Source organism: Amblyomma americanum, chromosome 8 (genome assembly GCF_052857255.1).
Source record: "Amblyomma americanum isolate KBUSLIRL-KWMA chromosome 8, ASM5285725v1, whole genome shotgun sequence".
NCBI classification, from domain to species: domain Eukaryota; kingdom Metazoa; phylum Arthropoda; class Arachnida; order Ixodida; family Ixodidae; genus Amblyomma; species Amblyomma americanum.
This window is the reverse complement of record NC_135504.1, coordinates 38,432,622-38,459,915: the sequence shown is the minus strand read 5'-3', so window position 1 is coordinate 38,459,915 and position 27,294 is coordinate 38,432,622. Positions and strand designations below refer to the sequence as shown.

General features: G+C 48.0%; 2 protein-coding genes across 3 annotated transcripts in view; one reads left to right on the top strand and one right to left on the bottom strand.

Moving 5' to 3' along the window:
• Positions 1 to 10,369, top strand: part of LOC144101398 (arylsulfatase J-like) — a 29,001-nt gene extending 18,632 nt beyond the window's left edge. The window contains exon 10 of one of the 2 annotated variants that reach the window (XM_077634541.1): positions 9,533 to 10,369. In XM_077634541.1, the coding sequence (XP_077490667.1) occupies positions 9,533 to 9,718 (186 nt within the window). In that variant the 3' untranslated portion in view covers positions 9,719 to 10,369. Of the gene's footprint in view, positions 1 to 9,335; positions 9,444 to 9,532 lie in introns of those variants that run through there. The other variant, XM_077634542.1, reaches the window with a different exon arrangement.
• A 6,836-nt stretch (positions 10,370 to 17,205) lies between these two features.
• On the bottom strand, positions 17,206 to 26,286 carry LOC144101395 (uncharacterized). The gene is made up of 4 exons (XM_077634539.1): positions 26,130 to 26,286; positions 19,243 to 19,398; positions 17,831 to 18,058; positions 17,206 to 17,428 (listed from the first exon to the last, which is right to left on the bottom strand). The coding sequence occupies exons 1-3, from the start codon at positions 26,139 to 26,141 to the stop codon at positions 17,834 to 17,836; spliced, it is 393 nt and encodes a 130-aa protein (XP_077490665.1). The 5' UTR covers positions 26,142 to 26,286; the 3' UTR covers positions 17,206 to 17,428; positions 17,831 to 17,833.
• Between the last annotated feature and the right edge of the window lie 1,008 nt (positions 26,287 to 27,294).

Below are 27,294 nucleotides of genomic sequence, written 5' to 3'. Positions count from 1 at the left end.
GAAGGACGAAAAGACGCAGAGTGCGCTAATCGGGGTGTGGGCCCCCTAGACACGTAGCCGAAATTCCATCGGTCTTGCTCTCAAGGATACGTTCCACAGGCAGGCACTCATGACCAGCCCGCTATTTTCCTGCGCCTACCCGCGGTGCTGAGGGAGTGTCCGCTGAAAGTTTAATGTATACGTGTATATTCAGCTTGTCGCATTCCCTGCTAGAAATTGGAGGGCGAGCTAAGACTATATTTCTTTAGCAGCCCTTTGTAGTTCTTTTCTTTTCCTTTTCTTCCTTTTCTTCAAGTTCTTTCTTCCTTTCCGCCTCTGCATATTTATTTGCTGCTTATTTATTTATTTTTTACCCCCCCCCCCCCCCCCCCCCTCATTTATTGAGCTGCTGCCTTAGGAACACGGAGAATAACTTTCTCGATGGCTGCATGTTTCAGACCGAACATTCCACTCCATGATTGAGTAGGAACATTTCGTTCAAAGAAGTCGCGTTGCCGCTTGGTAGAAATTTGTTTCGTTTTCCTCAATTCAGTGATGAGGGGTGCTTAAAAACGCTAGCGACAAGAGACGAGGAACGAAGGAAAAAACAGATATCGCTAGCGCGAATCCGTCACTACGCCTTTAATAGGAAAACGAAGATTTTGTTCATAATTTCGAGAATCTGAACATGAAACAACATGAAAATATGCGGACAAGTCAGACGCATCAAAGATTGACGACCCTTTCTATTGCAGGATTTTCGGTGTGTCGCTGATGCGTTGTTATAGTAGATATGGTATGCTTCCGAAACCTCCCGAGCCAGCTGAATAACGTGCCAAAAAAATGTCGTTTTATCAAACAAGGTCACACCGCCTGCGTTCATACAATCCTTGGCTGAATTGGAAGATTCCGCAACCATTCATTTAAGTCTGGACGCTCAAAAAGTCTTTAAATTTGAGGTTGGTTTAGCTTGCTTGGAATTACTGTACAAATCGCTTACTAACTCCACGAGGGGCTGTTTCAGCGAACGAGTTAGTAGGTTAAGGCTCGCTGGATTTCTAGTGGATGTTTAAATATGCGCTTGTGGGAGCAAACGCAGTCCTTGGAAAAAAACTCCACCTCTAAATCTAGCCAAGCACTGTAATGAATGCCCACGGTACCAACTTCTCTTTTATAAATTTACAATTCTGTTTCGGCATCCTAATCAGTTCGCGTTAGTAGTTTCAGAAGCCTACCATAACTACAAGAACAAGCACACGTGAGTTATATCGACCCATCGATCGTCCTGCATGAATACGAGTCGCCATGTTGAGTTGAGTTGAGTTGAGTTTATTAACATTTTAGTTCTCAGTACAGAAAACTAAGGGCCGGGGACAAAAGGTACAAAACTTGTACCTGGCTGGGTCCCCTGACCCCATAACAAAGTTGGTAGCGATGCACTCCGAATAAGCAAATAATAAACTAACGAAGAAAAACCAACAAAGCACTTTGAGCGAAAACAATTTAACATGATGTTTGAAATTGTGCACAACACTCGTGCCAATATTTAAACAAAATAAAAACCGTTTTAGCAAAACCCTGTGCGGAAACCATCAGAAAATACAGAATCCATCAGGAGAGACACTTATAATCAATAATGTACAACAAATAAGTATGATGAACATAAATCAAGTATAGTTACTCGAAAAGAAAGTAGTCGTTCTAAAAGAAAGTACACATTATAGAAATTCACAAAAAACCGTGAGACCAACTACTACCACACAATGAAAACTTCGCGCAAAAATTACGTTCCAATTGTGCGTTTTCTTCTCGAACCGTCAGTTCCGAGTCAGCGCTTGTGGTGTCCGTTCCTGGATTCGTCCCTAGTCTGTTTGCGCTGCTGTTTTCACAGATGCAGTACCAACTAGTTCAACTGTCCTTATCACTACAGGCATAGGTGCCGAAGTTGTTGGGCGCATTTGAAAAAATGGTTCTCACTACAGGCATAACAATGACTAGGTGTCCAAGTTGTTGGGCGCATATAGGAAAATGGTTCTATGGAGCCGAACAAAAGAAGGTTAAACGAAGCTAGCGCATAGTGCCGACTTTTTTTTTTAATGAGATAGCGTCAGAAGCTTCACCAGGAAAAAATGTCTTTCGTCAACAAGTCTGCTCATTGGCTGGACGGAAGTTAAGTCATCAGACCTGCCGCGAAGTCTCTTCCGGTAGAGGCATTAACAGTTTCTAACGATATCGCATTGCCAAAAACATAATCTAACTTGGTGTCACTGTGAACTTTTTTTGCGCGCAGCAGGAAAGGGGCTATTCTGCATGACGACATTGGTCAAGGTCTACCTTGTTTCAAACTCTATCCTTTCCTCATTGTCGGATAATAGAGTACACTTCAGATATGCTTGAACCCCATTTCCTTCAGGAATTTCTGGGCTTCTGAAAAAAAGGAAGCATTGGCCGCTGTGCGTGAGCAGCTTTTGTACCAGTTAAAACAAGACTAAAAGGCAGCGCAGGTTTGGTACTGTTCACTTCATGCAGTTTTCTGCATGGCTCAGTAGCAATTAACAACATTTTGTAATAATTATTAAGTTCAGCAAAATAAGCATGCTGCGCTTGCTACTATCCTCTTGCTCGCTTCCTTTGAAGACGCGCTCTTTTCAGTGGGCAAGATTCATGTGGATGGCCAACCCCAGATGACTTGGCAAGCCTCTCAATGTCATTGTCGACGTAGGGTCACAAAAATTACCCCCTTGCCCAGGCTCTCATTGCTACTGCTCCCGCGGTGTCCAACATGCACTAAGCCTAGCACTTGTTCTCATGCCCCGCTGGGAATCGCACCTCGACAACCTCGGAGTAGCCAGCTATCCAGTCGCAGGTTATGGCCAAGGGCCAGAGGGAATATTTTCAGGCAGGCTAGCCCGTTTTTCGCTGAACCCCACTGGCTTACTTCTCATTAACACACCGTGCAATGTTCCGACGAGATGTAACTAGCGGTAACGGAGCATTACGTATTCAAACCACATAATTCTTGAGCAGGGTGTGTTGCTGGGCGAGTTAGTTTCACATTGTGAACAATGAAGCGCTGGCAGGACGACGGACGAAAGGAGTCCTCGTCTGTCTCGTCCTACTTTCGTCTGTCGTCTGCCAGCGCTTCATTGTTCACACATAATTCTGTTTGAAACTTTTTTTGGCTTACTTTGCTGTGTGTTTTCTTTTTATCTCTTGTGCCAAAAATTACGGCACTGTATCGGGCCGAAAAAAGTGCTGAAGGCGGTAAAGCCATAAAGTAGAATTTACCAACCATGTACTGAATGCCTCTGCGGCCGCCATTAGGAATCCGATGATCTAAATAAAGTACTTGTTTTCTCGATCACATTCACCACATGCTGGATGGTTGCGCACCCCGTTTTACCTATTGTAGTTTGTAAGAAACTACGACAAATGGGGGCGAACACTCGGCATGCATGCACAGACAAGCCAGTAATTTTTTTCCACTGGCCTCTGAAGTGCATTTAACGGGTCAGGCGTTAGCGAAGAACTAATCAGAAAATAAAAGATAAAGTATGGTTTTCAGTCATTGATGCAGAGTAATCATTCACTGCATAGCAATAAAGTACTTCTTGCATTGCGTCCACCTTTGCAGTATGGAACACTCCGGGAGGCTCACTGCGAAGCTTGAATCGCAACACATGCTGAACGTGAAGCACTATGGGTTGTGCTATTGTTTTTAATGATACTGGCACCATCTTCCTCTATTGCGCATCAGTGTCGCTTTTGTTCACATGATTTCGAAACGCTCCAGTCCTAGACAAGGAATTGTGGTTTCAAATGCGATTGTGACAAGGGATACTTTGAGCACGGCTAAGGACAACGCGGCAATCGCTAAACGTGGCTGCGTGCGGTTGCACGGCAAAGTCGAATGCGGTTATCTCATTAACCATGTATAACGCCGATTGAGGTGACCGACCTCGGTTAGTAGCCTTGTCGCATAAGTTTCCTTAACCACGGTTAAGTCCGGCTAATCAACTTTTTCGCTGAGAAGTGGAGAGGCTTCCCTAAGTGCAAATTTTTTTGCCTAATTTTCTTTTGTTCCCACTTGTTCTGCCCTTCCCTTGTCGCTTTTAGTAGTTTAAGGTACCCCCGCCAGAGGGCAGAACATGTGCTAGTTATGAGCGCTGCTCGCATTCGTTTATTTCTCCTGTGCTCTTGAGCAGTACATGCTAGCCTCATGTTACGTTCTCGCCTACCTACGACGCGCGGTATAGCCGGCGCAGATGCAACGGACGCCGCGGCTTCGTTCATCGCCGCCGCGCGACGCCTCCCGCCAAGCGCGTCCAGGCATGTTTCAGTGCCACGTGTCGTCGTGCGTGCGTGTGTGTGTGTGTGCTTGTTTTGCCCACGCTTGTCAAAGCGCGGCAGCCGGGGAGAGGAGCTCCTCAACTGGGAGGCGAGGAGGTCTGACCGGCGCCGGCTGGCGGACGCGCCCGTCACGCCTGAACATGTTCAAGCGTCGCCGTATCGGATGACTCTTCCCAAGCCGTTCCCTCTTGCCCTCGACTCCGAGGGTATAAAAAAAGACAGCTGCGCCGGACGCGGGAGAGACTTCGATTCCTTCCTTCGAGTAACGTGGTCGCCCTGACCGGCTGCTCTTTTGCGATGCCAGAATAAACAAGTTGTTCTGTTGCCAGTCGAGTCATCCTTTGCCGGGGACCTTCGGATGTTTCCAGCTTTGCCCCAGGCCGCCAGGCCAACGCTACCCTTGGGGCTACAACCCAAATGCAACAACTGGTTGCCAGCGGTGAGATCCCGACAACGGAGGCCAGCAGCGAAGATATGCGGTCAACTGTATGCTGAGCAGCAACAACGACCATCCGGGAGCAGTGCAACGAGCCCTGTGTGATGACTGGTTGCCTGCAGCGGAACGACTGCGCTGAATTCGTGGCTGCGAGGTTTGGTGAGTGCGGGACTTTCTTCTTCTGAGTTTTGCCAGGCTTTTGTTAGTGTCAGAAACAGAGCTGGTAATTGTGGTTGTCGTTGCTGCCGGGTTAGTTTGCGGCAAGACAATAGTAGGCAGTAGAGAAAGCAGCATTCGGGAGCAGGCCATGGATTTGAAGTCGTTGCGCAAACGAAATTGCTGGAGCTTGCAAGAGAGTTGGGTCTTGATGTCTCAGACAAACTCAGAAAACCAGAACTGCTAAGGGCGATTCTTGAGTTGGAGGCTGAGGATGACGAGCTGTCGGAATGCCTTGAGACCATTGAGGAGAGGAACAAAAAGAGAAAGAGGAGCGCGAACGTAAAGAACAAAAAGAGAAAGAGGAGCGCGAACGTAAAGAACAAAAAGAGAAAGACGAGCGCGAACGTAAAGAACAAAAAGAGAAAGAGGAGCGCGAACGGAAAGAACAAAAGAGAAAGAGGAGCGCGAACGTAAAGAGCAAAAAGAGAAAGAAGAGCGCGACCACGCTTTAGAAATGAAGCGTCTCGAGGTAGAGATGGAACGCGCTCGTAATGGAAGTCAGGCACACGGTGCAGGAGAACGGGTATCGTTCAAAATGACTGACCTGATGCGGCCGTTTAAGCTTGGAGAGGACATTGGTTTGTTCCTGGTTAACTTTGAGCGAACGTGCGAGAAGCAGGGGTTCTCTCGGGAAACGTGGCCACAGCGCTTGCTCACTTTGTTACCCGGCGAGGCGGCCGACGTAGTCGCTCGCTTGAAGAGAGAGGAGGCAGAGGATTTCGACCAAGTGAAATCGAGTCTGCTAAAAAAGTACAGGCTGTCAGCGGAGGCGTTCCGTCGGAAGTTTCGGGAAAATGAAAAAGGCAGAAATGAGTCATATACAGAGTTTGCCTACAGGCTTATGTCAAACATGCAGGAGTGGCTCAAAGAAGAGAAAGCGTTTGGTGACCACGAGAAAGTTCTGCAGTGTTTCGGGCTAGAACAGTTTTATAGTCGGTTACCTGAGAACGTGCGGTACTGGGTCTTGGATAGGCCAGACGTTAGTACAGTGGCTAAAGCCGCCGAGCTAGCCGAGGAGTTTGTGACGCGTCGGGCTCGCGGAGCTAAGGACGGTCAAAAGGGTGAATTTGGCTCCAAGTCTGAGAGGCCGAAGTTCACACCCATGAGAGCAAGGGGGGACACGCGTAGTGCGGATGCGAGTGAAAGCAGTCCGACCGAACGTAAGGAGACGGCGGCAGCCGAAGCCGAACGCAGAAAGCGGTTCGAGAGGAGGCAAGCGCGCGTGTGTTATACGTGCCAGAAGCCGGGTCACTTTTCGGCGCAGTGTCCAGAAACAAAAAGAGAAGTCGTGTGTTTGTCATTATGTAGCACTGACGAGAACATGAAGCTTCTCGAGCCTTACATGCGAGACTTCCTCGTGAACGGGAAAGAGTGCCGAGTGCTTCGTGATTCCGCAGCTACAATGGATGTAGTTCACCCCTCTTACGTAGAACCCGATATGTTCACGGGCGAGTGCGCATGGATCAAGCAAGCCGTGGAAGCTCATAGCGTGTGTCTGCCCGTAGCAAAAGTGCTTATTGAAGGACCTTTCGGAGCACTTGAGACTGAGGCCGTAGTGTCATCTAGGCTGCCCCCCCAGTACCCGTACCTATTTTCGAACAGGTCCGATCACCTCCTGCGCGAGAAGGGGCTTTTGTTTGGTGAGGCTAGCGTTCAGGCCTTAACCAGATCGAGAGTTCGGGAGCTCGCTGCAAAGGCGGTAGTTGCGGGGCCGACGTTGTCGAACAATGAGAAAGGGTCGGAGGCGCAGCAAGCTGATATTCCGAGCACGTCAGAACTGGATAAAATTGAGCCTGTAGCGTTGAAGGCACCAGGTACTGGAGATGAAATGCACGACACGGGAAAGTTAGAAGAGCTTCCGGTCGAGCTTCCGGGACTAAGCTCAGTGACGAACAGGGAAGACACTGATCAGGTCATTAGTGACTTAATCAGTAAAGCACCGCTGTCGCCTGAGCAGAAAACCGAACTACACCAACTCTTACAAGAGTTTCAAGGTCAGTTCTCTGAGAGGCCTGGTAGGACTTCTGTCCTTACTCATGATATAGAACTTACCTCGCCAGAGCCAGTACGATCCAAGGCGTACCGGGTGTCACCCCGCCAGCGCGATATTATGGAGGCTGAGGTAAAGAAAATGCTACAGCTCGATGTTATTGAGGCGGGTGAGAGTGATTATACCTCCCCTTTGATTTTAGTTGAGGTACCGGGCAAGGAACCTCGTCCTTGCGTCGACTACCGCAGGCTTAATTCTATCACTAAGGATCAAATTTATCCGATCCCTAACATCGAGGAGCGCCTTGAGAAAGTTAGTAGCGCTCAGTTTATTTCCACCCTAGATCTTGTCAGGGGTTATTGGCAGGTTCCACTTACAGAGGAGGCTAGTAGGTATGCGGCGTTCATTTCACCAATGGGAACATTCCGTCCTAAAGTTTTGAGTTTTGGTTTGAAGAACGCGCCATACTGCTTTTCAAGCCTCATGGACAAAGTGTTGCGGGGACAGGAAGAATTTGCTTTAGCGATATTCTCCGCATCCTGGTCTGAGCATATGGCACACTTGCGGGCAGTGCTAACCCGCCTGCGCGAAGCGGGCTTGACAGTCAAGGCTCCCAAGTGCCAATTAGCACAGGCAGAGGTTGTCTACCTCGGTCACGTGATTGGACAGGGTCGTCGCCGCCCCTCTGAAATAAAGGTGGCCGCTGTGCGAGACTTCCCGCAACCGCGCACGAAGACCGATATTCGGTCGTTCTTGGGTGTCGCCGGCTACTATCAGAGGTACATCCCCAGGTACTCCGATATCGCGGCTCCCCTGACGGATGCTCTAAGAAAAACAGAGCCCCAAACAGTCGTCTGGAGCGAGACAAAGGAGAGAGCTTTTAGCGCCCTAACAAGCCAGCCTGTGCTACGATCGCCAGACTATACCAAAGGGTTCGTTGTTCAGTGCGATGCTAGTGAGCGAGGCATGGGCGTTGTACTGTGCCAAAGGGACAATGGAGAAGTGGAACACCCCGTCCTGTATGCTAGTCGTAAGCTGACCTGTCGTGAGCAGGCGTACAGCGCCACCGAGAAAGAGTGTGCGTGTCTCGTGTGGGCCGTTCAGAAATTGTCATGCTACCTAGCCGGCTCGAGGTTTATCATTGAGACGGATCACTGCCCTCTCCAATGGCTGCAGAACATCTCTCCCAAAAATGGCCGCCTCCTGCGCTGGAGCCTCGCTTTGCAACAATATTCCTTTGAGGTGCGTTACAAAAAGGGGAGTCTCAACGGTAACGCCGATGGCTTAAGTCGAAGCCCCTAACGTAGGAATCCGCCTCAAAGTTGTTGGTTACTGATGTTTTCTTCCTGAGGCAGGATTTTTAACATATTGCTTTTGTTTAGTGTTTCAAAGTGATTATGTGCTTTCTAGTGCAATTTTCCAATTTGTGGACGCGTTCTGAGTGCTGCTTGACTACTGTAAGGAACTAGGCAGTAGTATAAAAGGGGAAAGAGCCTGGCAGAGCTTAGTGAGGGTTGTCTCGTGCTTGCTGACTGAGCGGTTGCGTTTCGGCGTAGTTCTAACGCTTGCTGGGAACGAGCACAAAAATGGCAACTCTCCCGAAGTGACTTTACAGTGTCCTATGTGATCCTGAACCCGTGAACGAGGCCTTCTCTGTGCGCTGCGCTCAAGCAACGTCGAGGGACGATCGGTTTCGATTACGAGCATCATCGAGCGACATCCCTCTGGACAGCGGATGCAGTCCCCTGACCATCGGGATCTCCTTCTCCCGGCGGGGCGGTCTGTTACGTCTCGCCTACCTACGACGCGCGGTATAGCCGGCGCAGATGCAACGGACGCCGCGGCTTCGTTCATCGCCGCCGCGACGCCTCCCGCCAAGCGCGTCCAGGCATGTTTCAGTGCCACGTGTCGTCGTGCGTGCGTGTGTGTGTGTGTGCTTGTTTTGCCCACGCTTGTCAAAGCGCGGCAGCCGGGGAGAGGAGCTCCTCAACTGGGAGGCGAGGAGGTCTGACCGGCGCCGGCCTGGCGGACGCGCCCGTCACGCCTGAACATGTTCAAGCGTCGCCGTATCGGATGACTCTTCCCAAGCCGTTCCCTCTTGCCCTCGACTCCGAGGGTATAAAAAAAGACAGCTGCGCCGGACGCGGGAGAGACTTCGATTCCTTCCTTCGAGTAACGTGGTCGCCCTGACCGGCTGCTCTTTTGCGATGCCAGAATAAACAAGTTGTTCTGTTGCCAGTCGAGTCATCCTTTGCCGGGACCTTCGGATGTTTCCAGCTTTGCCCCAGGCCGCCAGGCCAACGCTACCCTTGGGGCTTACAACCCAAATGCAACACTCACAACTGTGCTGTCTTCCTTCAGAACTCGGTGGCACACTCTGGCAGTCTATCTCTCATTGCATGGACCCTCGTTTTCAACGTGCTAAATACAAAGTTGGCAAGTACACCCAATTGATTATGTGCCGGTTAGTAATCCTAGTAACTGGACAGTGTCCTCTTTCTCAGTTGCAGCATGGCCAGCAGTGACGCAATAGTATGGGACTCGAAACTGCTGCGCAGGTCCTGGCGCGCATGAAGCAGGCAATCATATACGGCGACAGCTACGTACCCTGGGAGAACGAGAGGCTGGGCGACGCGGACGCAGACCCGGGACTGTTCGGCGGCGTGTGGGTTCCCTGGAGAAGCCCCCAGTACAGCCGCTACAGGCTGAACAAGAGACCCCAGGACTGCCACTTTGATTGCTGACGGCGGCAGAGTGCATCGAAATTCTTAGTCTGGATGAGCGTACAACGTGATAGACTGGGCCGAAAATAGGCCGCGATATTCTTTTCGGAAATTTACAATCTCGCTTAGATGGGCCTTACAAGATAACAAAAAAAAACTATATTCTCAACCATAAAAGAGGAAATCCTCCACTTACTGACGGACATTCGTTCAGTCAAAGCAGGAAGGTGTTCGAACAAAAAGTGTTTTAAAACCGTAAGCTACTTGGTGAGTTAACCTTGTCAAACATTGGAAGAGACTAAACGACGGAGCACAGATCAGTGGTCATGTCAACCGATCGTCTTGTCTGTGTCCCGCATTTTAGGCGCGAATTATACTGCAAAGGTATGGCGCGAAGCCATAAGCCACTGTATCGGATAAAATTGCCACTATTCGCACGAAAGTTTCCATAACGAGGTAACTTAAGATTGTAGGATGAATGCAATAGAGGCTGCGTATATAATGCGCCAGTCTCAACAAAGCTCAAAATTAAAACATCTCTTGTGACTGCCTGGCGCACCACAAATGTAGGGAACTGGAGGCAGAACATTATGCGACATGGACATCACGGACCTCATGAAGCAATATGTAATGCCACCAAAATGATTCTATAAAGGATGCTACAGGGGTGATGTGTATGAATGTTTACTATGCAGGGGTTCCGGTGCTTTCGAGGCCCCTACCAATTTGCGGCCAAGTCTTGGGGCACATCTCGGAGCGTATTTTAGAGGGACCAGAGCGGGAAACGTGCATTCAAACCGCACCCTGTCTTGTAATATTGCAGTGCAACCAACTACACTGACACGACCGTGTATCACTGAGGCGGAAAATCGTTGTGAAAAGAAATTCAACATAGCGTTGTGCTAGGATAACTGGTTTTACCTCGAGCTCATGAATTCAAAGACCATTGCGTTAAACTGTTTTCTCTACTGCACTCTTCTACATTCGCATATGAAATTAGACCGCTAATTCTTTCACGGACACAAACCATCGCTTCGTTCATATGGCCATAGAATGTTTTCTTTACTGGCCATTTAGAATAACAGAAAGACTTAAGCAATAAATTTGCATAAATTACAGAGCCACTAGGCGGGAAGCGCCTGCTAATTAAGGACGATGCGACAGTATTCAAATCTTGTATACATTTCATGGCCTTGCAAGCAACAAGAGTTGTGATTCTACCAACCTCAACATTTGATTCATTCTAATGGCAAATTTTGAAGTGATTTAGCAGTGCGCTCGGAAAGACTTGCTTCTGCGCTGGAAGTACCAGCCAGAGAACAAAGAGAGCATTTGGTCCTAGAGAAAGAAAAAGATCATCGTTTTGGTAAAAGCCCGCACTGAACTCTGTTTTCTGCCGTCCGTTCAGGCGCTGCCAGTAAATTGTAGCTTCATTCGTCGGAGGGCTGCGGAACAGCCTCTGACGGTCCTTATTCACGGTCTTTAAAAATACCGAAACCAGCTGCGTGGTTACTTAAACTGTTTAATAAACGGGCATCCGTCACCTATGTATTTGGGGCTTTAATCGTATGTTTGCACACGTGAATACCATCCCCTGTGTTGGAAGCATTGTTTGCGCCATGAGCTCGGCAGAGCTTGGCGTGTTTTTTGAGTCTAGGGAATCGATCTTTCTCATTATCGTGGAAAACTTCGATTGTAAACGAATGCGTGGGTTTGAAGAAAACACCGACGACTTGCCCCGAGCGCAAGTGTTCGCTTCTTGTGCGCTCTTATTTATGGCGGCAGTGATGTGGGGGTCCGGAGGGAGGATTATCTTAATGCATACATTTATCATGGCGAAGGTTCTTTGGAGTAGGTCGCACCGGGCCGACCCAGCTGGAGCGCAGATTAATCGGCGCCGGCACCGAACGGCGGCGCGCAAGCCGTCTCGCTCCATCTCGAATGCGCGGGGTTTGCGGAGCGATTGCAGCCTGCGATGGCCTTGCAAACGGCTGCTGCTTGGCTCTGTCTTTTACGTTGCGCTCGAAACAAGAGCGAGCAGAGGAGGAGGGGAAGGAGACGGGCGATGCGAAGGCGACGAAGTCGGAGGACAACCGCGCAAACTTTCTCCTGGGAGGTGCTGCCACCTAGCGTCCGCGACGGGCGACGCCGAAGCGAAAGGCTTTGACAGAGGCAAACGTTAGCCGCTGATGCCGAAGCAAAATTGGTATATCATGTTGTTTTACCCTAATTGAAACACGGTCGAAAAGACAACACAGGGAGGGGCCGAAGCCTGGAAAAGCGGTTTTATTAACCATCGCCATCGTGATTAGGTAACAGTTGTCCAAAGAGGTTTAACCAGCGCCGTTAGTTGTTTAACGTACTATTTCCACACAAAGCGATGGAAAAGTGTTGTTGAACGTACTATTTGCTCAAAAAGCCATACGAAAGTAGCGTTTAACATAATATTTGCAGAAAAAGCGCTGCAAAAGGGTTGTTTAACGTATTATTTCCACAAAAAAAGAAACGATACAAGAGGAACGACTAAGTGGTTTCAGAACCGTTGAGGCCTCCTTAAGCTGGATATTTTGTCACTACAGACCAGCTTCAACGTAAAAATGGTGCAGAAGTGGTATCTACATTCCAGCTTTCTAGAGATGCCACCCATTCCGAAACTCCCTGGAATCACTTAACCGGAAGAGATCAACTTTGAGATTAGTGGCGCATGAATTTTGTCCGCATAACAGCGTAACAGCGGTAGCCTGCCAAGGTGAGTGTGACTAACCTTGATAAAGGTGAGTGCAAGGTGAGTGCGCGGAGAGTAAAACTATAGAGATGGGGTCCATCTCACATCGGCTGCCGCTTTCACTCTGGAGTTTGCATGCTAACTATATACGACGACATAAAAAAAGAATGCGACAGCCATTGCAATACACACTGCAATGCAACGCTTGCCTTGGCCATTTCTCCCCATCGCCGCGTAAGCGACAACCTAGGGGACGTCACTTGATTATACTAACTGCAGCTTTTATTGACATCATCCTGGTTTCATCGTTGCTGCTACATTCATAGCTTATATTAGGATGTGCTAAATCGGCCATGGTCCTTCTGCTAAATTCGCCACTTTAGGTTAACTAAACGGAGTGCTTTTACCGCATCTTCTTTCAGATGATGCTCATGAAATATTGAAACGTATTTTTTTTTTCATTTTATTAGCAGGCGAATTGCATACTCGACAAGTTTTCATCTACTGAAGTGCTTGTTTAGAAAACCACATGTTGATTCAAGCTTATAGCTTCCAGCAACAACAGATATTGTTTTTCTGTGCGCCTGCGTAAAATTGAGTTGCTGTACTTTGAGGTTGGCGACTTTGCTGCATACACCACTGTATTGTGTTCATAAGTGATACGAGACTTACTGGCTGTACGTCCACTCGAGACATCACAGCGCTTTTCTTGCACTATTCTGGCTGCCTCTCTAAGTGAAAATACCTTTGAGCAGAGTTCAGGACCACGACAATGATTAAGCAGGTACAACTATTCGATCTTATCTGGCACACGCTGTATTTCAGTTTATAACTCGAGGCTTGTCAAGCATAGTTTCATCCCAAGTGTATGAGTTACAGCTGCAAAATAAACATTGTCTTGATGAAAAAAAAGCGAGGCTTTAAGTTTCCTCCAGCCATAAATATTGAAAAATGCCTTCGCTAAAGAACAGGTCGCATGCAAAAAAACTCCCTTTTTAAAAACCATCATGCCTGATACGCCACTAAATACGAGGTTCAGGATGACTGCCAGCACGCTGTCATGACATATGTCCTAGTAAAGCACAGTTCGGAGCCTCGTCCTGCCGTTATTCGTACACAACCATGATGGCAAGCCTTTATGATTCATGCCATCGCTATTGATGTGACCCGATGAATTTTATTGCAGCTAGAAAGTACTTTGGATCAGTTGCTTCGAGCCTTGGCCAAGTCTTGATTAATTTGTTTCTAGTTGGCCGTATTTCAACGGCCGTGCACACTTCGGTATGTTCCTGCGGTAAGCAGATGCCGTGACAGTGTGAAGCCTATGATACTGTAGATTATTGCACTTCATTGTGGTCTTCTATGCTGTTTGCTTCCTCGTATGGAATCGAGTACCACTATTTTACTGCATTCTCTGCAAGAACCATATGTGCCCCTTAAACGCTAGATTGACGCATGCACATGGGACACAGCCTTAACGTTAAGCTTTACACAACACTGACGCAATACGGAGGGCTGGGTGAGTCGCTGCCGATTCATACGTGATATAAACAATCTTGACAAAACAACAACACTGATATGGTGGCATAGACACACCCTTTGCCAAACGCTTAGATTCTAGGGGGGTTTGCATCTGGGCCCCGCTTTCCAGCTCAGTATACACCGCCAGCGTTTTAAATCTCTTCATGGTAAGAGGAATTCTTTACCTATTCCCTCCGAAGTTCAGGGATCCCAGGTATACTAAAGGAGCCTGAGTGCATGGCTTAAAAGTAAAACCCCGCAGGGCTGTAAACTTTTGGCAAAGACTGTACAAAAGACAAGCACTGGTTATGTACAGTCTTTGTAAAAAATACACAGCCCAGGGGTCCTGCTTCTAAGCCCTGCAGTGCGGCTCCTCTTGCATACTCAGAAACAATAATCTCATAAAGGCAGGAAGAACTTAAGTCATTAACTCTCCCAAGCTTAGGACTGTGAAAAGTGCTAAAGAGCACTGCTACGCGCCTTGGAAGCAAACCACTTGGGCTATATATTTTTGTCAAATGCTGTACTTCCTTTCTGAGCTCTTGTCTGTATAAAAAATGGTTTTTATGAAAAGGAAATGGCGCAGTATCTGTATCACACCTCGCCGGACACCTGAACCGCGCCCTAAGGTAAATGATAAAGGAGGGATTGAAAGAAGAAAGATGCCGTAGTGGAGGGCTCTGGAATAATTTCGACCACCTGGGGATGTTTAACGTGCACTGACATCGCACAGCACACGGCGCCTTAGCGTTTCGCCTCCATCGAAACGCAGCCGCCGCGGTCGGGTTCGAGCCTGGGTACTCCGGATCAGTAGGCCAGCGCCTTAATTACAGAGCCACCGCGGGGCGTTTGTCTGCATAGTGCTTGTTTAATTTTACGCAATGACAATTTCGCATAAGGTCACTACATGACACATTTAAACGACAACGGGGAAATACTTTAGCTATGCCGTTTCCTTGGCATCAGGGGTCGCAGTGAGAACTGACGCAACGCCATCCACCAACGCACGCCGTGAGTCCCTTGTAGCAGGCCTTGTCGAGCTGCAAACGCGGCGGGACACGCTTTATCAGCGCCGTGGTCGCAGTTGCCTTGAGGTCCGTTGCCCAGGGCACAATGTAAAACAAAAGCAAAGCAGTGGCGGAAGCCCAAAAGCACGCCGTCGCACGCGCCGCTCGACTCTTGTCAGCACTCGCAATCAGGGCACAGCTTAACGCTGAGCGCCGACCGCCAAGGCGCCGGCGCCGTTCATTAAAAAAAGCCAGCGCGCATACCTCGAACAAGGTCGGCCGCCTCGGGTTTTTGGCTCGCCACGCCCAACAGGAACTGGCCGGTGAGCACTGAGAACGAGAGACAAAATGCGATGCCCTCGCGTGTGAAACCCGCCCACCTTAGTCGCTTTCTCGCTGACCGCTGCAGATATTGAAGCCATGTTCCAGTGGGAAGGATCTCAGCAGTCATCAACGTGGTGCCCGAAAACGCTATTGTCCGCAGAGCTGAAGACAATAGAGCTCGTAGATCAGGAATGCGGGAACGTACACGAGAACGCCGCTGGGAAGCGGAGATGGGAGCTGGCAAATGCTCCAGCGTAGCTGAGGCGGCAAAACTTTCAGGATGACCGAAATGACCAAGGAGATAACCAAGTAGTTCGATAGTACCTTCCGGGTATGGGCCGCGCCTATTGAAGAATAAAAACACAGGCTGACGGTTTCTTGATGTTCACTGAAATCTTCTGCAGAATTGCAAGTAATACTCTCAGAATCGAACTTTGCAGCGTCCATATAGATCTCACTGATTAAATTCTTCCAGAAGAACCGTGCATTCTCTGTGATCTGTGAAAGCTCGAGGGTCAGAAAAGAACTGTAAAGGGGAGATTTTATTATTGTTACTCTATATGGAGCTTTAGCCGGGTACCGCTTAAGAACGAGGCAGAAAATGCACTTCAAGGGATACCCTTCAGTGAATGGTGTCGATCGATTCTCATGGCTTCGGGGTTGATCCACTTGGATCTGAAAGCGTGACATTGCAGGAAGTGGTAGATGAGAAGCGATTAGCTATACTTAATTGGGATTAATCTCAGCGTCATGACAGTCAGGCGACATCGTTGGTTTGAGGCCCTCCTATGAAGGTGCATTAAAAAGGGGACGCTCTATATAAGATCATAAGAACGGATGTCATTGGCGAGTATCTTCTTAAATAATGAAAAAGCTTTTGAGATTAAGACATTAATAGGCATTGATTTTTGAGGAAGATTAAAAGCGCAGGGGATGAACAGAGTACAGTGACATGGAGCCGTTGTTGTACTTAAGCTCTGCAGGTAGTTACTGTGACTGCATGAGGTGCAACACAATAACTTCCCAAGCTTCGGCGCGCTACATATTGGTGATGCAGAGAAAGGTAGAGGCCTGTAGAGAGGGTCCAGTGAGGCAAATATGGACGAACGCAAAGATTTTGGAAATATTTGTGGTTAACAAATCGCGCCATGTTATTTGTTAGTAATAAGCATTCCTAGAGACCTGGATTCCAGTGAGAAGTGCTTGAAAGAGCTTCATCTCTTAGCGATATAAAGACAAAAACAAAAATAAACAATACATGAATTTGGCTCCGAATTTTGGTTGATTAGCTATTTTCCAAACATTTGGCACATTCTGCAGCCTGGTGAGAATCACGTGTGAAAAACTGCCCGATAGAGGTCGTCACATGGCTAAGCGCGGATGTGCGCCTCAAGTACGCTGATATGTCAAGCAGCTGTAGAGGCGCCAATAGCTATACAGTAGCGTCAGAGACAATATACATGCGCGCTGAACATAATGATGGGACATAGAGCACTAACGATTATCAATTGAACAAAAACGCTTTGTAATAGACTAGCCAAAACACTTCCTGCTGCACGTGAAGCGCTTGCAGTAAGTTTCATAAGACACAGAGATTTTTTGGTGGGTTGAATTCTTTTGAACACGAAGCATAAATATGCACATACCTACAACAAAACGCATCCCTGGAGAGTAAAATGTAGTTAGAGGGAAAACTCGGGTCACGGACGTGAACTAGGCGCGAGATGCGGATTCAATAAGATATAACTAAAAAAATAGGAATTAAAAATTATGTCGACTGTTAACGTCAGTCCCGTCTAGATCTTGTTCTCTGGTGTACTGTATTCTTCGCAGTTTATCACCGCGGCGTGATAGCAACTCGCCCATTTAACAATACTTCCAGATGGTCCGGTGCTTTTTTGAAGATAAGAAATAACGACTTCCACACAAGATTTACAGACGTGTTTTATTGTGTTCCTTGTACAGAAGAATGCGCGAAAAGTGTTCGTGATGTGTAAACAGTGTTGGAAGCTTTGTAGAGTGTTTTGTGCACATTCGGGGTGTTTGTACTCTAGCGCATCGGCCGATGGCGAACACGTAGCGTATCCGTCCTGCGGAGCCTTTGCCCGGGTTTCTGTGTTAATTTACACGCATGTCGCCGCTACTCAGGTGAGTCTGGAAAACGAAAAGAAACAAAAACACAGTTAATATTGTCTGCCCTGAGCAAAGTCAGAGCTTCGTGCGGTTTTTGAGAATCATGAACTTCAGGAAATATAGTCCATATCTAAGGCCTTGCCAACCATAGGACTGTGAAGCGCATCGTAGCTAAGAGCTTCGAATTCAGCCGCGGAACTATGCTTCCGATTGTGGCAGCCATTCCAGTGGACAATACAGCCCAGAAGCTCACATCCACGGCTCTTCTTGGCGGCCTGCTGGTTGCGTTTCAAATTGCGGGGATTAACGTGTCCGGACGAGTTTCCAGGCAAGCTCTCTCTCTTAGTAAACGTCAACACACTTTGTCGCTGACAGATACCAGAACAAAACGACATAGCTCTGAGGCAGGTGGACAATACGCACCAGTTAACCGTAGAGCTTTCCATATCCACCGTGTCCGTATCCACCGTATCCGCCGAGGAGCACACCGTGACCGTATCCTCCGTAGCCGTGGCCGAGACCGTAGCCTCCCAGGGCAACTCCGTAGCCGCCGTGGCCGTATCCTCCGTATCCTCCCAGAGCAACACCGTAGCCGCCGTGTCCGTAGCCTCCGTGGGCGACGCCAGCCTTGATACCACCGCCGAAACGAACCTGTAAACGCCCGTGATTATCAATTGGATGCGAAATGGCAAGAGTGTCTGGGTCCACAACTCACAGTTGATGGATAAAGAGCATTCCGTTGCCGACAAATAAAGCACACCTAATTATAGCTTAGAGTGACCACCAGACAATGCCAATATCTTTATGCACAAATCAAGGATTCGTCGTTTACAATTAACCTGTCATTTTATCGCCAATTCAGGTTTTCCCTTGGCAGTCTACAATTGCACGAAGAAGTGCTACCGGAGTGAGGGTATTAATTCTTGCATTTTTCAAAGTTCATTCTTCATAATATCGGGAGGAACAAAAAACACATCTCATAGCAAAGTTCGAAGCCAGAATTTCCCAGAAACTTTGGGTTAGTTCACGAGCATGCAATGAAACAAAACGTAGAGATGTCAACTGCGCGTTAGTTAAGTGTCTGCGAATTTGCGCTCAGGGCGACGATAAAACAGAGGCCAAAGAGCAGGCAATACTGTCGACTAAAGTTTAGTCTAAACCGCTCCGATTGTTAGTTCAATCTAACACGAACAAATTTTTCATCACCTCTGCGCAATTATTTATTGACAATCGCTGTGGGGGAGAGGCTTCACGAGAAGCGTTATGGAGTTCTAATGATAATAATAATTGGTTTTCTTGTGGGGGAAGAGAATGGCGCAGTATCTGTCTCATATCGTTGGACACCTGAACCGCGCCGTAAGGGAAGGGATAAAGGAGGGAGTGAAAGAAGAAAGGAAGAAAGAGGTGCCGTAGTGGAAGGCTCCGAAATAAATTCGACCACCTGGGGATCTTTAGTGTGCACTGACATCGCACAGCACACAGGCGCCTTAGCGTTTTGCCTCCATAAAAACGCAGCCGCCGCGGTCGGGTTCGATCCCGGGAACTCCGGATCAGTAGCCGAGCGCCCTAACCACTGAGCTACCGCGGCGGGTATGGAGTTCTTCTAAAATTCCTTTTTCACAATTCAGGCTTTGTGGAAAAAAGAGGGATGCTTCTCTCCAACCTCGTGCTCATCGTGTGCTTCCAAGAGTCCCATTTCCAGCTCCCCCTCCATCTGCTTCGTTCTTCAATGCTTCCCCATGTTTTCCGAAAAAGTCAAAAGCCTGTTACATGGGAAGAGAGTTACCGAAGTCCTCGTCCTGCTCCGTTCCACTGTGATCAGTGTGGCGTCTTACCTGGAGGTTGTAGGCCTGGGGCAGGAATCCGCGTCCGCCGTATCCGTAGCCTCCGGATCCGATGGCGGGGCCGTACACGCTAGCGGCGTACGGCGACGGAGGAGTGAAGCCTCCGGCGGCGGCGTAGGACGCCAGGCCCAGAAGAACGGCGGCGAGCTGAGCACGCAACACGGGTGGCGCACCGTCAGACAGCTGTAGCAACGTCTATCTACATCATTATTAGTGAGACAGCGACCGTCTGTCACGTTGCGAAAAGGCTGACAATCGAGCTTAAAGACATAAGAGGAAAGATGAGAGCTTAAAAGGCCCCATTTCTCAGCGGAGTTATGCTGTTTTTGGTCCTATTGTCATCAAAATGAAAATTGCACATCCCCACTGTGGGCGACCTGCAAAAATTCGATCCGAGAAGTCCTGTTGAACGAAAATATTTTTGCAGTGATGTAACCTAAAGTAGAAGGCTTACCTATAATGTGAAAAGAATTGATTTCTCTCTTCAGGATGAGTAGTTAAATAGGAAAAAACGGCTTTAAGAGAACAAAACAGGAAGCTATGGCAAGGAATGATTCATGGGAACAAGTTGAGGTTGGTTCATGGTAGCCTTATATGATTATGCGCCACTGAGCCAAGCACAACCCAACCCATTGGCACAAGCTGTAGAATAAATGGTAATACAAGAATATTTCAGCAAGAAAGCTGCCTCGATTCTCAAAGAAAGCTTTCGATGACTACTTGTCACGGCTTGTAGCACCTTTTTCTTTTTTTTCTTACACTTGCGACTTCTCTACTCTGGTATCAGACAGGGGAAAAAATCCTGTGCGGGAGCCGACAAAAAAAAATAGGAGAGGGAGGAAGAAAGCACAAAAAAAGTCAAGGAACAAAATGAACAAAAATATCTGCACAACAGAAGTGAAATGTAGAATTTCGCTTATACAGGTACCATGAAAATTTGAAAACAAAAAAGAACTAGACACGTGGTAGAAGCTCAATGGTGTAAGGCCATGGACGTGGTGACATTTACCTAATGGTAAAAATATGTAAACGAAAGGAACACTGCGTACTAGAAAGTGCTCATTTTTAAATCCTAGAATCCTGGAGTGCATTCATTAGAAGCTTTCGCACTGGTACTGCGGCACGCATTGTGTACATCGTACGAACAAATTTGATGGAAAGCGCGTTTTACGCACCCATAGACCACACGCCGCTTCCAACATCTTCCAACAAAATTACCGTGATGTTTTAAGATAATATATTGGGCGCCTAAACCAATCATTCGTGTAGTAAGCGAGATATTAAGCTATTTTTCGCGTTTAAACAAAACGACTGGCTGAAGAAGTCAACGGTAATCAGTAGAGATTTTGAGATAAGAAAAGAGGGAGGGGGTACAATAAAAACCGGCGGCAAAAAATAAAAAACTGGCGGTACGCCCTTGTAGACGAGATGGGTTCGCGATTGCGCGGTACCATTGCGCTGTACGATCGCAGTAGCCAAAGATAGGACTGCTCAGGAAATGGGCAATCTCGAAACGATCACTTAGGTATGCGAAAACTTGAGAGCAGTTGTAGAGAACACGTGCCACCTGATCACTAGAGCTGAGAGAGAAAAAAAAAGAATACTGTCTAAACGGCATGATTTCCATTCGTTTTGAATACTCCCATGTCTACTAATGAATTATTACATGTTTTCTGCTGGCATGGCTTGTTGCGCGATGCCGACTTCTTTGTACGGCCTTTTCTGTACTTGCGCTATGCGTTCCCACTCGCGTTTTCCTTTCCTTTCGCGAAAACATGCCAATTTCAAACCCTTTCTCAATAAAATTCGTAAAAATGAATCATTGGACAGCATAAATGGATTTAATTTAAGATGTTTAGAGCACAGATTTCATTTTCTCATTAACCTTCACGTTTTAAAATCAAAGATCCCCTTTAAAGCCCCTGTCATGATGGCTCACTGGTGGAAAGAAAAACCCCGACTGCTATCAAGTCCTCTTACTCTGGAAATGATAACGGTTTTAATTGCCTTCTTTTTACGATCGTTATCGTTTTTAACGGGTTTGTATGCAATAGCTCTTTATCTTGTATTTGAACGAGCCGCTCTGGTGACCTGCATCGTCAAGGCCCGGAAAGCAATTAAACGAGCAGACTTGTACTTCCTAGCTGAGACTTATCAACCGCTGCTTAACAAGCGAGTGCATGCGCTCAAAGCAGCGACAACGCCCGCACATCAAGCATGTTTCTCAGCCTGCAGATACAGACTAGCCTGGTTTTACTTCGTTAAACAGCCCTTTTCGATTTTGTACAACTTTAAACCACTCTAAACGCCGTCGTCTCCTGTGTTTGCCAGTTATCTCACTAAGCAAAGATCAGCGCCGTCGCAGAGAATAAGCGTACAAGAAAAACCTTCGCTGAGAACGTTCCACCAAATCGGCAAAAAACGCTGATTCTAGTTCCCTGAGCAACCACTTTCCTCACGGTGTACGAATGCGGCGTAGACACCAATCAACAGCGTAGCTTCGAGAGCAGATAGACCTTGAAGGCTTGCACGAATTGAAATGAGAAAGCTAGAAAGAATGGCCTCGCGCATTTAAAGCATCAGCCTTGCGCACGGCCCGACGCGGCACAAAGTGAAGCCGTGAATCAAAGGCGCCCGCGGGCCGCTCCTATTTTTCTCTACTTCTTTTTTCTCTTCTTATTCGGTGGGGTATTGAGAGCGCCGTAATGGAAGCGAGCCATTTAAGACTCTTTACAACCGGGCAGAACATCACGACGTTTAGGAACGCCAAGGTCCAAGACGGTAACGATTGGCGCTAGCTCTCTCTCTCTCACTGAGCTCGCTCACGAACACCTATTGGGATGGGATGCGCTAAGTGCTAGCTGAGCTCTGGCTTAGGTAGCCGCATACTTGGGGGGGGGGGGGGGGGGGGGGGGGGGGATGGTCTTATAAAAATAAGACCGTGCAAGCACACCGAGGACAACGGCCGCTGTACACAATCTCATTTACGTTTGAAATACGAACTACGACCCGACCTCTGTACTATTTTTTTTTTCAAAGATCGTGACGAAGATAAGGGCTAGGTCGAAAAGCAGTGTATACTGTGGGCTCCCCCGTGCCTCATTTGAAAGGTGTTAATGATGGGAAAAACTGCGGCAACTTGGCGAGAATAAATGTCGGATTGCTTGTGCTAGGCAATCGTTCGGACCTGAATTTCAGAATAAAGGTCAATTTGGTATTTTCGCGGCGTAGAAGACTTGAGGACTCGTTCGAGAAGAAGGCAGGAGCATCAGGGGACATCGCTATATTACGGGAAAAGGTTCCGTGAAGCGCATATTCTTGGGTTAACTAATCGCACTAATAGTTAAGAAAAGTAAGCTTAACAATACGAGGCGAATAGGTAAGGCATGGCAGAATAGCGCCGGTCCGCCGGGTTTTTGCACGTCATGCTGCTTGCTGAGCAAAAAATACAAGTTTCTGTGACTTGGCGCACGTCGGCATATAGTGTGCGCAGCTTTTTGCTACATATACCACCATGATTGAGTTGCTGTATATATTACGCATTCTGAATCAAGGACACGCCGACAAAAGCACAAGGTACAGAGATACGCAAACAAATGTTTTTTTTGTAAATCATACATCCTGCCTGCCCCAAAAGGCTGATCAGCACGCTACGATAAACGACAAAGAGAGACAGACCGTAAAATAAAAACGTCATGCTCAGAGAAAAGCCCAAGATGAACATTGCAGTTGGTAAACGGGCCCGTGAGGGGAGGTGCATGTGAAGAATTCTTGGGCGAAAATTTTGAAAATTCGGACATTGTAAGCTACTGCTCAGGAAATATTGAAAGCAATTGTTCACTCTTCCGACGCGCAGAAAAATCATTCTTTTAAAGTGTTTCCATCACTCACATCGAGCAGCTAAGAGTGCCATAGCATACCAATGGAGAACGATAGCAAAAGCGCTAACAGCAAAAAACGCAAGCCTGCTCACGAGAGATCTGCCGATATATTGATTGTCATAGTGAAGTCTTATAATATGTAAAAAAAATTTTGTTCATAAACACTTTTTCGTTCAAAAATGCTCTTGTACAAAATTGCTGGGTATGGTTACATAGACGATGAAGAAGGGAAAGATGGGATCTTAGTCTATACGATCGTTTAGCACTAATTGTTCTCGATCGAGCTGCTCTCTCAGATCGGTAGCACAGCGGGAAGCGTTCTGCTCTGACCAATTCAGCTATAACGTGAGGCAAGAGTTACAAAAGACCCATCAGCTTCAATCTCCCATTGCGTCATCACCTCGATGTTATGTTGAAATTCACGTAGCTGTAGCAACGAACGAGGTGTTCTAAAAAATTAGATGATTCCTGCAGGACAGATAATTATAAACGCCACTAGTGAAAACGTGTGACATAATTAAAAAAGGTGGGCTCGTTAAATAAACACAGATTTCGCTGGAACGCTCAGCCCTAGGTGGTACATAATATGAAAGTTGTACATATCCTGCTTAAGGACCTGTTATTCTTTATCCGCCTAAATAGAGAACAGTTAGGTAATTACGCCTAAACAATGGTTCATCACAGGGTTCACTTGTAGCCTCTTTACTATTTAATAGACGCCTTTAGTTTACAGTGTACCGTGTTACCGTTAGCAGAGTACTGGGAGCCCGGCGCAGTCAGTGCGCATGCGCAGATCCACTTGAGGGCGCCAGATGGCTCCAGGTACCCGGCAGCCACATGGACGCCTACCGCATCGGGACCAATCAGGTCGTGCGTATTGGCGGTGGATGGCCTCCTGGTACTCCGGTATCGGTAACATAGTAAACGGTATAATAAAGGTGTCTAATATATCTTTGATGCGATTCGCGTGAAAATTAGCGGAAATACCACAAGTAGAGTTCATGATTTACGCAGATGATTTCAAAGTATGATCCACTCATAAACACTTGGAGACGCGGGACCTTCATTTACAAGAGGTCTTAAATACACAGGAAGAGTACATTCGCGGAGCAGCATTAGAGCTCTCACCCCAGAAGTCCAGATACGTTAACGTGGATAACAAAAACGAAAGAAAGCAACTGGCAGCTAAAAAAGTCGTGGTATAAAAATTCGAAACTAGACATTACAAGAAGTGTACGAGCTGAGAGTCCTTGGACTTGACATTCATAAGTCTGGCAAAGGAACACGATTGCTCCAGAGGACATAAGGGAGCAGTGACTACGTTACACTTGATCAAACGCATATCAACTAGGGGAGGAGGAGGCCGAACTGAGATGGTCAGATGTTCAGTACCTACCTAAGCCCCGCATACTATACCTGGCTCAGTTTCATCGATTGCCGAGCCGACAATGAGCGGCGCTGGCAACGGTAAATAGCAACCGAGTGCGCGCCATCACGGTGCTGCCAAAACTAATACATATATCCCGGTTCTCCAGGAATATACACAGTTGAATACACTGAGTAAACTTGGTGAACTGTGACAGGCAACAAGACAATTAAAAGAGAAAGTACGTGATGACCGTCGCAGCCTTCGCACTGAGTTAATCACGCATTGGGAACATGTGTGCAACCACCCGATTCCACTTGTGGTGAAGTTTTACGACCCCCTGGGGCTGAGGAGGCTATAAATAACTTTGTATCTATAAGAGGAGCCCATATTTACACCGACTCTTCGGCGGCAATTAGGCAACTGATAAGAGTTACAAATACATTAGGCATTACTCAGGAGAAAGATTCCAATAACAGAATAATGAAACGCATATAGGTACACTGCCCGCAAGAAGAACTGCAGAGTGTTGACCAGAGGACAGCGGACGCTCTTGCACACCAAGCCCCTGCCACGAATAACTCCCCAAAAACCCTTCCTTTCGACCTCCGCTCCACTCTCCCCATCTTGAAGTCCTCTTTAAGGCGACCGACACGCTACCTAATTCCGCCGTGCACTTACCTCCTCTCTCACACATTAAATAGATTGGAGGAGATGCCCCTTAGAAGGATTACACAAAGGCTGGGGCGGCCCTTACCCCGTCGCTGACGTGTACACGGGGTCTTCAAGAAGAAACAGTGGTTACCACACTTAGTAAAAGACACATGTTCTAAATATTCCACACCCGGCGCGGTTCACATGTCCTGGAACAAAGAGCAAGACGACTAGAGAAAGTTGGTCTAAGAGCTTCTAGGGAGGGGGAATTCTCCATGTCTGTGACGGCCAACGTTAAGAGCCGGAGACTGATCAGCTTTCTGGATGAAAATAACCTCCACGACCTTCGAAAATATATTGACAGTGGCACCAATATGGCACAAGACAAGTTCTCTAAATAATAACACAAGTAGCACCACATCCGCCATGTGTGCATACGTCACTAACACGAATCTAACCCGGCACGGAAAAGCGCTGCGCTATCAGAACCACTTCAGGGCGCAAGCTGCTCAAGATAGAGTCATCAGCCACGACGAGCACCAACACGCAAATCACCCGACTTCCAAGAGATAATGGCGCTGCACCAATAAATTAAGCTTGCGTCACAGACACCAATCCTTGACGTCAAAAAGCGCCGATGCCACTGCCATTTCCTATCGGAAGCGTCCTCAGATAAGCCCCGTGAGCTGATCAGGTCCCGCATCGCCTAATAGATGGCGCCCCGACCACAAAACTTGCCCACGTCACCGACATGAACCCGTGACGACACCTGAAAGCGTCGACACCGCGTCCCGGAAGCGTCCTTCGGCCCGGTACATGCGTCACGCCCACCTCGATGACGCCTCGCGCGAGTTTCATTCCAAGCTCAGTGTCGTCGCGCGGCAGACAGCGTGCAGGGACCTACTGCTCGCGGTGTCACGGAAGAAAACGCCGAGTGGCGTGCGCGCCGCAAGCACGTGCGCGTGCTCCATACAGACCAGAGCGTTCATGGCGGCTGCGGCGGCGGCTGTGGCTGGCGATAACAAACCGAGAGCGGAGAGTAATTGTTCTCCTGGCCGGCTCTGGTTTTTATACAAGGTGGGGTGGGGGGAAGGCGCCCGAGGCCCGCCGCCGTCGTCGGAACGAACGGACCTCCTCGGCTGCCGCACCGGTCAGCGGGGCCGCCTCGGGTCCTGTCAGTCCTGCCCGTTCGCCCTTTTTTTTGCGGAGCAAGGCCGGCCCAGCATGCTCGCGCCCCCTCGCTGGGCGCGGTTCTCCGGCGGTGATCACCCTTCTTCGCGAAGGACCCCTATCGCACTCCTGGCCTACAGCCGCACTGCGCCTGTCTCTGTCCGATGGGCGACTTCGGTATGCTACGCGGTCGACAAGAGCGGAGTGGCAGTACGCTGGTATTCTCTTTTGTACGCGAGAGTGAGGGTTTCGATCCTGCTGACAGACACGGCATAGCACATCTGAAGAGTCCCTGAATTCCTTTGATCTAACACTAAAGGCACGCTCTCGAAGAGGTACGGGATGCGTTAAATGTTTCCAGGCCACAGGGTCTCTACCTTTGAGCAGTGCAACTAGTGATGTATTCATGACACCCCCAAATCTGAAAATCCCTGTAGGGTATAAGAAGAGTAAAGCTCTCACATCTGACAACCGTGGTAGCTTGATACCCGTCTTAATGGCCAGAACAGACTGTTGAAAAGCACAGCCTGTACCCTGGGAACCTTATTAACGCACACTCTTCATTGAGAAATGTTCTCAGGATGTTCTACAGCTAAACCGTGCCGCGAGGGAAAAGATGGAGGAGAAAGTGAAAAGGGGTAGACGGCAAAAGGATGCAGTACTGGACGGCTCTGTATTGATTTCGGGCACCTTGGCTTCTTTCAAGTGGACAGACATCGTACAGCAGGCAGCACACCTTCAGTCCGTCTTTATGAAAGCGCGGGAGGTATTGACAGCCGCAACTGACAGCTGCGACCTCGTGCTCACCACTCGAAAGCTGTGCCCACTAAACCAACGCGGCAGCTATAGGAACATGGCTTCGACGAAGGCTCAAGAATACTGGAAGCTGAGCGGGAAATAGTTTTTAACGCGATACCATTAGAAGCCCGATGGAGCCAAAATGCGTCGTTAGTAATATATTTAATTTATCTA